The sequence below is a fragment of the Diuraphis noxia genome, unplaced genomic scaffold (assembly GCF_037042655.1).
Source record: "Diuraphis noxia isolate RWA-SAM2 unplaced genomic scaffold, SU_Dnox_SAM2 contig0001, whole genome shotgun sequence".
NCBI lineage: Eukaryota > Metazoa > Arthropoda > Insecta > Hemiptera > Aphididae > Diuraphis > Diuraphis noxia.
In genome coordinates, this window is record NW_028301711.1 from 12,102,222 (window position 1) to 12,114,848 (window position 12,627).

Here is a 12,627-nt window from a genome sequence, read left to right on the forward strand (position 1 = left end):
AGTAATAAACAACGTAATAATATATTATAAGACAAAAACTAATTAGTGCCCGTGAGCGTGTGCAGTCCGGACACTCCGCTGACACACGCACACGACACAAGACGGCACAAGACTGACTAATCAGTCTATAGTGACTAATCACTAGGGCCCGGAAGTTCATGCATTTGCATGTTTTTAATGAGTGCATCAAAAAGTTGCTGGATGAGCTACAAATTTGAATCACAACCTGATGAGTTCAAAAATGAAATTTTAGTTTGCATATTTTCGCATATTTTGAGGTTTTTTACATAATATGCATATTTTAAAAAAAAATTGCATTTTATTGCATTTTACCTTTGATATTTTTTTTTTCATTAATATTTTATAGAAATTTCGGACTTTGAGTATAAAAACCTATTTAAAATTATACAGGTCGTACTTTAATTTAATATTATGTAATTACTAGGGCCCGGAAGTTCATGCGATAATTCATGATAGGCGATAACGATAAGCCAGTACTTAGCCTATACTTCTAGCTAAATTGAATTGAAACGATAATCGACAATTGTTATATTCTCAAATATCAAGTATTAATAAAATGGTTTAATGACTGTCGCGATTATCATGATAGCACGATACAAGAACGTATTATAGTGAGAGTCCGAGTACAAGGTTTAGTCCGTTAGTCGTGTGCGATCGTCCTATAGTGTTGTTTTTGTTTTACATCAGTTTCCATTAATTTTAAAATGCCAAAAGTCGGAACGAATCGAATTTGTAGTTATGTGGCCGAGTTTGGTGAAAATATATTTGCATCCGATGGAGGTGTTTTATTTTGTAAAATGTGCGAAATAAAGGTGAACAGTGACAAACGTTTTTGCGTAACTCAGCATATAAAAACTGAGAAACATGCTCGAGCTGTTAATCGCAAAGCTAAAAAAAATAGTTCAACGCAACCGCTTATTACGACACCATCATCACGAAAATCTGATTTTAACAAAGATTTATGCAAAGCATTGTTAAAATCAAATATTCCGTTGGAAAAACTAAGCAACACACATTTTCGATCATTTCTAGAAAAATATGTGGATAAGGACATTCCTTCCGTATCTACGCTAAGAAAAACCTACGTCGAAGATTGCTACCAAGAAACGATGGACGAGATAAGAAATGAGGTGAAAAATAAAAAGATTTGGGTGTCGATTGATGAGACGACAGATTCAGAAGGGCGATATGTTGCGAATGTTATAATTGGCACGTTACCAGTAGATGAACCTGGTAAACATTTTTTACTTGCCTCTGAAGTTCTGGAAAAAGCAAACCATACAACAATTAGTAAGCTTTTTGACAAAGCACTTTTTTCATTATGGCCGAAAGGAATACAACATGACGACGTTATTTTGTTTGTTAGCGATGCAGCACCGTATATGGTGAAAGCTGCAAAATCCATACAGGCCTTTTACTCCAAAATGATACATGTAACCTGTCTGGCCCACGGTCTTCACCGAGTATGTGAGAAAATTCGAGCAGAATTCCCTAAAGTCGATGAACTTATATCCAACATGAAAAAAGTATTTTTGAAAGCACCAGCTCGCATCGAATTATTTCGACGAGAAGCCGCTGATACGCCATTGCCACCTTCACCAATTATAACGCGCTGGGGTACCTGGTTGAAAGCGGCTATGTATTATTGTGAGCATTTTAAAACTATAAAAAAAGTTGTTAATATGCTTGATGCTGATGATGCCGTGGCAATTGAAAAAGTAAAACAAATAATATGTGATAAAAATGTTCAATCAAATTTAATTTTTATTCACACAAATTATGGTTTCTTAATATCAGCCATTAACAGTTTAGAAACTCGAGGAACACCCTTAGTTGAAGAAATTCAAATTGTAAATAATGTCATAAAAAAATTAAAAGAAATTAAAGTTCCAAAAGGCGTTATAATTTACAATAAATTGGAACAAGTTATTGAGAAAAACGAGGGGTTTAAGATACTGTCAACAATTTCAAAAGTCATGTCAGGAGAAGAAACAACAACAGATGGCCTTCCAGAGGATCTTCAAATTTCAGATTTCATACATTTCAAGTATGCTCCAATTTCTTCTGTTGATGTAGAACGGAGCTTTTCTCTTTACAAAAATATGTTGGCTGATAATCGCCGTTCATTTGTATTTGAAAACCTGTCAAAGTCACTGGTTGTAAATTGTAATTCCTAAAGTAAATATAACATAATATATACCATATTAATTAATAAATAAATTGTGCTTGTTTTTTCCCATATTTTAATTATTTTTTTTTTTACCAAAAACGAAAATAACTTGATGTTTTTTTTTTTTTTAAATGCATATTTAGCGCATATTTTATTGATCTTGAGCGCATATTTGCATGCATATTTTGATAGTTTTTTGTGCATGAACTTCCGGGCCCTACTAATCACTAATAACTAATCGTCGCCTCGGCGGCACGAGCAGGCAGGGCTATCACTTATCACACTACAATAGAAATATTATTTTAAGACCGGAGTTCATAAGGTACATACAAAATCCAATATGTGTAAATATCGCAAATAAATCATCCTAACATAATATCGTGTCTATTTAATGTCTAAAGTCGAATGAAGAATTTTGCACCTTTATGAGTTCCTTTTTTTCACACTTAAATACAATTTTAGGTACAGATTTTATAACAATAATATTATTTTAAGATAGGAGTTCATAAGGTGCATTTATAATGCGTTGTGTGTAAAAATCTAAAATTAATCGTCCTACCATATCATGTCAGTGAAATATCTAAACTAGAATGAAGAATTTTGCACCTTTATGACATCCTAATTTACACAATCATTTTATGATCACATTTTATAATAATAATATTATTTTAAGATCGGAGTTCATAAGGTGCATTTATAATGCAATGTGTGTAAAATTCAAAAATAAATCATACTACCATATCGTGTCTATGTAATGTCTAAAGTAGAATGAAGAATTTTGCACCTTTATGACTTCCTAATTTACACACTTATATATCATTAAATAAACATATTTTAAAAGAATAATATTATTTTAAGACCGGAGTTCATAAGGTGCATTGTGTGTAAAAATTTAAAATTAATCGTACTACCATATCATGTTTCAAGAATTTTTACTTTTTTTTTGTAAATAACTCGTACCGCTCGTTGCTCAACTGCATATTATGGATTATGGACAAACGACCGAGACCGATCGTCATTAGCATGACAAAATAAATAGGTATGATCACAACATACTGAATTTTGTTCAGTCTGCGCAGAACAGAGTGGGAGCCTTCCGCGTCTTTTGATTGGCTTATACTTTTTGGCGCCTTTTTTGTTTTTGATTGTTAAAAGCGTTGTTCTATACTTAAATGCTTATTTGATAATTGATTTTCGTCTTTTGTCATTTGAGTTTAATCATTACCACGAATCCGTGATTGATTTGTAAAAATTTGAATTTTGTAATAATTGTTTATTTTGTCGTGGTAAAATTATCAAAAATGCCTGTTTGTATTGTCCCAAATTGTTTTAGTGGAAGTAAACGGAAAGGGTTGTATTGTGACCCAAAAATACATTTACATCGATTTCCAAAAGATGTTGGAATGAGAGCTTTATGGGTGGAACAAATTCAACATGCTTCAAACGTGATCAAAGAGATTAATTGTGATACTGGTAAATCATTAATCATTTGTGTATAAATTGAATTTAATAATGTTTTTATTAAGACTTAGAGATTAATGATAAATTAATGAAGGATTGGCCATTGGCTGTATGGATTATACTTCATTTTACTTTTTTGAAATATTTAGTTGATAAATATTTTACCAAAATTTTTAAATGCTTAAAATTTAATTGTTGTATTAATCAATTTAACCAATTTTATTTAAGCTGCTGTATGTTCTTTACATTTTTCCCTAAATTCATATGAAGAAAGAACCATAGTGCAAAATATGTTGGATTATTCTCCAAAATGAGGTAGAAAACTAAAACCTACTGCTATCCCTTTTAGGTTGGTTTCAATTTAATTTTGTGATTTTTTTTAATAAATTAAACAATTAAAAATATGAATTAATTGTATTTTGTTGTTTATTTAGTGACAGAAATCAATCATCCCCAATTAAAACTCCAGCTCGATTATTTTCTGTGACAAATTCAACTGATAAATCTAACAGGTGCCTATATATTTAATAAATTATGTTTTTATTATATTATGTATACTTATGGTGACCAGAAATACTATTTTTCATAGGACAATACTCTTTTTTGATGCAAGTCCTAGTGTTATCAACAATAGTGTTAAGTATATGAAATTGTAACCTTTTTTTAAAAATATTGTGGGCTACTACATGTTTATGATTTTTTATAATTTGATATTAATTTATATTTTATGGTTCGAGCTAATGCACTCTAATTGTTTGTTAGTATAGTTAATTTAATTTGTTAATGTATCCTACACTTTAACAAAGTTTTGTATTAATTTATTCAAATTTTACACTTGGTATTTTAACCTTTAAAAAATGACTAAAATATTTATACTTTAGTTTGAGTTTACTTAAATTTCATAAAATTGTTATCATAAAGACCACATCTAATGAGTTGACATAATAATTTTAAATAATTAGTTTTTTAGTACCCAGGTAATAATAATAATTAAAAAAAATAAATAATTTTTGTAGAAGGAGATTGGCAATTACGATAGGATAAGCTAAGTTTTAAAATGTACTTTTTTAAATTTTATATCTGGTCTCCAAATGTATACTGCATTATAACCATAGAAAATATTATATTGTGATACAACATACAGTAAAAACTAATAATTTAAAATGTTGATAATATTAAATTTGATATATATTTTTCAAGTGTTGAATCTGTATTTAGAAGAAAAATATCATGCCAAGTGGATTTGTTCGGAGTATCGGATATTATGCCTGGTGTCAACTGCCTTGGAAATAATGAGCCAGATTTATTTCAAAAGTATATTTTTCAAAATTATATTTTATCTTCTGTGATCTTTTAAAATCTTTATTTGCTTTTGTATTTGCATGAGGTGTAAACAAAAACAAGATCAATGAATTTCCCTATCATGACAAGTACTACTAGAAAACTGAAACTTGCGTATTCTTGATAAAAAATACTCTTTCTTGGTTCTTCAGGGATAGTTTATTTTAAATAATCTGTTGGATTAAGAATTTGTGTTTAATATCGAGATATCAACTTGAATGATACTTAATTATTAGTTTAAACATTTTGTAATTGACAATATATACCATGTTTCTTATTGTTCTTATTCTATTGTTATATGTTTTCTTATTGTTCTTATTCTATTTTTATATGTTTTCTTATTGTTCTTATACTATTGTTATATGCTTTTTAATAAAATATGTAGATTTCTATTGGCTAACTTGTTGAATGTAAACAACACACCCTATAGTATGTAGATTATAAGTAAAATTATTCACACTGTAGTACAGCAGACGCTGAATAGGCATTTTGTATTACTAGCATCATATTCGTTCTATGTAGTAGCCTGTAGGACGATTAGTCGTTGTTTTATATTACGCCTCAGAGCACTATAGTTATTCGTATCAATTATACATATTATTATTATATTATTACATATATCCGATCTTATTATTATTTACCTTTAGCTTCTGTGTATCTGGTGTACTTCAACATAACTAATTTTAATGTTTAATATATATTGTAGAGTAGCAGAAACCATTTTATTATTTAATTAGTTATACATTATATTAATTTTAAAGTCTAATATAAATGTATTGTATTGTATTTTATTCTTTAAATTACTTTTTTGGGATTTATACACTATATTAATCAAACCTAATTATTAAACAATAATAATACCAAATGTAATGTAATATAATAAATGTTTGTTTATGTTATGCATTAAACAATTATATTTGTATGTACCTAGTTATCATGTTTTAGTTAAATATGTAATATGTGTATGTATAAAATTTTTAAATTGTTAAACTAATTACCTTAAATAAACTATCTTTAGCATGAATTTGAAAATTCTAAGAAAGAGAAAGAAGAACTTGTGGCAGAAAATGTTAAACTTAAAAATATAATTCGGATACAAAATGAAAAAATTGAGTTCTATAGACAATTAGTTAATTTGGAAAATCAAAGATTCGAATCCCGTTTTAGTGACATTTTGTCTAAATTATTTACTAGTACTCAAATTAATCAAATACTCCACCCGAGTTAAAAAGTTTCTAAATGGTTAAGGTACGGTTTCCAAGGCGCGACCGGTCGCGGCGGCTGATCGCCGCGGCTAGTCGTGGCCACACTGATTATACGTGACTTGCACTGACTGGTTTCCAAAGCGCGACTGCGGCTCGCGACTGAACTTGAGCCGCCGCGGCCGGCGGCTGTACCGCGACGAGAGCAGTGTTTCGCGACAGTCGCCGGCGATTATTACAATTGGTTCAAAATGGCAAATACATTTACACCAGAAAATGATGACATTTTAATCGAAGAAGTGCGCCTGAATACTGTTCTTTATAACAGTCAGGATATAAAACATAAAGACATTATATATAAAGACGAGATATGGAAAAATATTGCAGGAAAAGTAGGAAAATCCAGTAAGTTTTTGAGTAGAAATTACCACAATATTTAAACAAGGAAAATTATTATATTATATGCATACATACCTACCTTTACTAAATATGTTTAGTGGACGATTGCAAGAAGCGATGGAAAAATATAAGGGACACTCATAATCGGTATAGAAAAAGATTGGGTACAGGATCGGCTAGTTCCGCAAAGAAAAAATGGTCATTGGCAGGCAGAGTTTCTTTTCTAAATAATGTTGAATGTGAAAGAAAGTAAGTTAAAATAAGGACTGGGTTGTAATGTGTTTTATAATATTATTTTAATTATACTTCGTTTATAAATTATTTATATTTTTTCTGGTATATATTATATTATATATTATTAATTACAGTCCTACCTATACAAATTTTATGTAGCGCCATACACAATCTAATAGTTATCCAATTGAAAATAAAATTGATAACTTTGTAACTTTTTGGTATATTTCATTTTGGCATTTATATTATAATATATTATACTAAATACTTTATGCGAGTTAATAAATTATGGGTACACAATTATTTAAAAAGAACTATTCAACTTATTCCAATGATATTTTAACACATTTGATATAAACTACATAGTACGTGTTCATTGCATATGGACGAAAGTCGAAAGGTTTTATCCCGTTTATAATTAAATGGTTCTGTCGTAGTTATCATAGAATACAGATTATAGTAGTATATATATAGAATACCGAATGTCCCACCAATAAAATCACATTTCCGGAGTATTATTATTTTCTGGATATTTAATAATTTATATTAATAGTTTTAATAAGGCATCATAATATATCGTCAATATAGGATATAAAATTATCAAATAATGTATAATATATTTCAATATTTGTCCCAGAATAAAACAGAAATTAATTAATTTCACGTTATTTTTAGCTGGTAACTGGCAACTGATTATTTTGCTCATAATTTTGTGTTGCTACATATATTATTTTGGTATACAATTTATAAGGACCTATTATTATATAATATTTTATATTATTACAAAAAACAATATTTTATAGTTTCATTAAGTGTATATGTATAAGAATGTTATCGATAGCGGTTCGTCTACGACATAAAAGTCAAGTGTCCAATTTTGACCCACCGTGTGAAAATAACATGTGCAATATACTAGTATTTATAAGTATTTGCAATTTTTAATCTTTTTAGTTTTATTTTATATAATATAAAATATAAATTATTAGGTTAGAGGATATATTGTTAGAATACTATTTATTTTTCACAGCTCTTCTTCCAATTTAAGTACCCAGCAAAGTGATTTAGAAGCTGCAGATTGTTCTATTGAAGCTGACATAGACGTTGGCGTTAATGAGTTTAGTGACGAAGAGTCTCCCGTGTCGCCTGGGTGTTCATACGCCGGAAAACGTGTACAAATTGTGTCGAAAACAGACAAATTAAACGTGTTGTTAGCAAAGAGAGCAAAAGATCGAAACACAATTATAGAAACCATTGAAAAACAAAATGAAAAAATTTTAAATTACCATAAAACCGAGGAAGATGATATTGATTTTTTTTCAAAAGTTTGGCAATTACAGTAAAAAAATTGCCTAATAAAGGTATAAACGAGGTTAAAATTAAATCATTGGCTTTAGTAACAGAAATCCAAGAAAAATATTCAGTTCCTGCACAACCACATATAACATCTGTTGTTCCTGACCAAACAAATTACTACCAGCTTTCCAGTCTGCAGGCGGTATCAGATTCTGCAGTACTATATCCCATGTCATCAGATTATTCTGGATTTGGAAACTACCATAATAACCATGGTGAGCAGTAAAATAGGTTTATGAACATAATACGTATGTATACTAGGTATATTTTGTTATTAATTTTTATATTATATTCATGAATTAAGTATGCAAGTTTTTTTTATAATATTTTGAAGGAACAAAATAATGAATTAAGTAATCTTAATTATTTTTTTTTATTTCAAATAGTAATTACTTTTAATGTATTTCATAATTTTTAAATAAGAATAAGAATTTATTCCAATTTTATTTTTATTGTTTATACTTATCATACTTACATTTAAAAGATTTAAACATGTATAATTTACGAAAATAAAATAGATATAAAAAGAAAAGACAATGCAGTATAATTAATTTTTTATTAATATTTTATAACAACATATTTTTATAATTGTTTACATGATTATTAATAATTACATATAGTTTGAAATTTATACATAATGCAAAACTCTCATAATAATTCATTATTGCTAGGATACGGACCCTTCATTATTGAAAAAATGTTTAAAACGGTCTCTTACTTCAAATCCCTCGATATTGTAGAATCCGCCTCCTCTTGTCATTGACAGCATATTATTGGTGGGTTCTGTTTGTTCAGAATCTAGCTCATAAAATGGTCGTTTATTGTTTTCCATGTAAGCATCCCTCAACATATTATGCAAACAACATGCAACCCAAATTAAATCATCACATGTCGTTATATTTATATTTATAGGCTGGTAAAAAACTCTAAATATTTGACTGAGCAAACCGAAAGCATTTTCTGTGACTCGCCTAGCACGGCTTAGTCTATAATTAAAATTTTTTTTAGAATCGTCTTCTCTGCTTGCCTTCCTTGAAAATGGTTTCATTATGTGCTTGTGTAGTCTAAATGCCTCGTCACCGACAATCACATGGGGTACAATTATATTGGACCCAGGAAGAGCACTATCTTCGGGAAATCTAAATGTTCCTCCAAGAATTTGTTTTCCCAATTCGGATTTTAAAAAAATCCCGCTGTCACCCTCTTTGCCATACGATCCTATATCAACGACGATAAATTTGTAATTTGCGTCGACCATAGCGAGCAATACTGTCGAAAAATAATCCTTGTAATTATGGAAAAGAGATCCCGAGTTACTTGGACTGCGTATCCGGACATGTTTACCATCAATAGCCAAAATACAATTCGGATAATTCCATTTATAACTGAATTCGGCCGCTTTCACTTTAAAATCAATTGTATTAGCGTCCGGCAAAAATATGGGCACTAATTTAGTTCTTAAAACAGATAATGTTTCCTTTATTATTAGACTAATGTAGCTATGACTAATACGGAAGCCAAATGACAACGAACGGAATGACTCGCCAGTTGCCATATACCTATATTACAAAATATATTTATTTTAATTTTATAATTTAAAATCAGTGTTGGGGAGTAACTTGACATGTTACAAGTTATTGTAAATAATAACTTTTTGAATAATTTTAATGTATATACTATATATTTATTTTATTTTAAGTATAATTGTTAATTTTCATTACCTATTCATTACTTATAAGTAGTGTTTAAAGTATGAAATATTTCACAAAAACGTGAAACATTGGATTTTTTTAAAAACAAATTATAATGATTGCTATTTATCAATTATTTATAGTACAGACGTACAGTCCATGAGTTCTTGGCATAATCATTGATATTAACAATATTAATGCAATGAGTGCCGTGGTTGACATATTATACTATTTATACTATATTAGGGTCTTGTTTTCGGCTGTTTATAGCAAAATTTGGTTTTTTTCCCAGGTATGGCTTATCGTCGACGACGATGCAAGGATAGTTCTATTATTGTGAATTGTGACTAAATATATTATCTAGGTATAATATTTATTACACTGTTGACAGTCAATAATTTATTTTCTCAAACATAATCTTAACGTTATAAACTTATAACTAATACATATATAGTTTCTAACTAGAAAAATATGCATGGTTTATTATCATAAAATTATTATTATTATGGTGAATAGACGTCTGACGACAATAGTGTACCTATAGACATTTAATATTTATTATATAATCTTTTAATTTTTATAATAATTATTAAGTGTATAATTTAGTGTACGAACTAATAAACGAATAAACTATTTATTTTATTTTTTATTCTGTGTGTTGAATACTATTTTAAATGTATAATACCAAAAAAAAATCCTTTACTAATGAGTAGGTTAGTATGTAATGGGTAATTAGTGATTGGTTTCAGTAGTATAAGATTATAAAAGTAAATTATGACAACTATATACATAAAAATAAAACTTATTTAAAAAAAAAACAAAATTTATTAAAATACTGAAATATATTTCACACATTTGAAATATTTAATTTTTTTAAATTTCATGAAATTTTCAAACACTACTTATAAGTTATAGGTAGTTAATATACCTACCTATTGACATAATCATTTATTTGAAAATAAAAAGTAATATTATTTGTAATTTCTTATGCAGTTACTTAATAATTTTTATCTCAAAAATAATAGGTACAGCTTAACAAAATACAAAAAATAACTTTAAAATAACCGAGTTACAATTTTGAAAGGTTATACGTGGTGTAATTTAACTACAAAAAAAAGTAACATCCCCAACACTGTATGAACTATATATTTTTAATATAAATATATATATTGTATTTTAAATAAATACCTTAAGGTGAGTGCCAGTTTTTCTGCAACACTTATTGGTTTCTTTATTCGATTGCTAGGTTCTTTACACAATTCTACCTCGATCAATGAAACCAAAAAGTCGAACTGTTTATAGTTAATGCGAAAAAATTCTCGAAACTTAGTTTCATTTTTATTTAAATGACGGTTAACTAAAATTTTAAAAACACCTTCACTTTCACGAAATTTATAAATATTGTCAACAGGCTTTCTTTTATGTAAGTGTAGGGAAGAAAATAATTCAAATTCTTCCTCTTCTTCCTCTAATAACTGCAGTATTACTCTATTATTATTCAATATACACAACTCAGCCATAATGGTATTAGTAATATATTAAAATATATTAAAATACCGATAGGACAGTGCAACACTACAACACACGTCTAGACTGAATATTATTTTCGTCAGTACTGAAAATATGAGATATAATGTTTGAAAAGTCGCGACGACCAGTCGTATCTTGGAAAACAGTCGAGTCCCAGCGGCCAGTCGCCACGGCTAGCCGCCGCGATCAGCCGCCGCGACCGGTCGCGCCTTGGAAACCATACCTTAAAGGTATAAGACATATCTTCTGCTATTACATTGCGTAGTATTTCGCCAAAAGCATACAGATATTTAAGGAATAAAAAACAATATCCATTACCAGGTGAGTTTTAACTTGAATTGATTTATACACAATGAAAACTATATAAATGAAATCTTTTTAAAAAAAAAAATAGTTAAATAATAATATAAAGTAAAAAAAATTGCATTACTATGTACACTTAAAAAACTAAACAAATAAATTTAACATAAATAATAGTCGTTCATAAAATTAAATTTAAGGTTTATCTACATTAAGAAGATGGGCTTCAACTTTTGAAGTTGAACCGGGTATACTGGAAAGTGTATTAACTCTCATGAAAGCCAAAGGTAATTTAATAATAAAAATTTTTTATTTCACATTGACATTATACAACATAATTTATAGCCTACTGTTTAAAAATAACTAATTTACTTATTCAGGAACTTTAATGACAGACAATGAAAAGCTTACTGTTATTGCTTTTGACGAAACATATATTTCTAATAGAATATGTTACGATAAAAAAAATGAGCAGGTGATTGGTCCACATAGGTGTGTGCAGACTGTTGTTATACGAGGTATAGTCTTATATGTTGAATTCAATTACTTTAATATATTAAACGATTACCCAAATATTTATATTAAATTAATATTTAGGTCTTGTAAGTAATTGGAAACAGCCAATTTTTTATAATTACGACACCCATATGACTAAGGATCTACTATTTAAGATCATTGAAGAATTACATAAGATTGGTTTTAATGTGATTTCGATGGTTAATGATATGGGCCCTTCCAACATGGCTTTATGGCGGTCTTTAAACATTTCAATTGAAAATACGTCATTTTAACATCCAAATACAGGCAATAGTATTCATATTTTTGCAGATGTCCCACATCTCTTAAAATTGGCGAGGAATCATTTACTTGACAAGTTGTTTATCTAGCAACATACAACAATAGGAACAATTAAATATTATATAAT

The 12,627-nt window shown here is 28.6% G+C and overlaps 2 protein-coding genes across 2 annotated transcripts; both read left to right on the forward strand.

Moving 5' to 3' along the window:
- The first annotated feature begins 386 nt into the window (after positions 1–386).
- On the forward strand, positions 387–2,262 carry LOC149059684 (uncharacterized). Its single transcript, XM_089217686.1, has one exon. The coding sequence runs from the start codon at positions 726–728 to the stop codon at positions 2,196–2,198; it is 1,473 nt and encodes a 490-aa protein (XP_089073812.1). The 5' UTR covers positions 387–725; the 3' UTR covers positions 2,199–2,262.
- A 4,086-nt stretch (positions 2,263–6,348) lies between these two features.
- LOC149059685 (uncharacterized) lies at positions 6,349–8,168 on the forward strand. Its single transcript, XM_089225486.1, has 3 exons — positions 6,349–6,600; positions 6,693–6,843; positions 7,856–8,168. The coding sequence occupies exons 1-3, from the start codon at positions 6,447–6,449 to the stop codon at positions 8,166–8,168; spliced, it is 618 nt and encodes a 205-aa protein (XP_089081612.1). The 5' UTR covers positions 6,349–6,446.
- The last annotated feature ends 4,459 nt before the right edge of the window (positions 8,169–12,627 follow it).

Coding starts and splice junctions, on each gene's coding strand:
- LOC149059684 (XM_089217686.1), top strand. CDS start 726: ATGCCAAAAGTCGGAACGAATCGAATTTGTAGTTATGTGGCCGAGTTT.
- LOC149059685 (XM_089225486.1), top strand. CDS start 6,447: ATGGCAAATACATTTACACCAGAAAATGATGACATTTTAATCGAAGAA. Junction 6,601..6,692: donor AGGAAAAGTAGGAAAATCCA/GTAAGTTTTTGA, acceptor AAATATGTTTAG/TGGACGATTGCAAGAAGCGA. Junction 6,844..7,855: donor AATGTTGAATGTGAAAGAAA/GTAAGTTAAAAT, acceptor TATTTTTCACAG/CTCTTCTTCCAATTTAAGTA.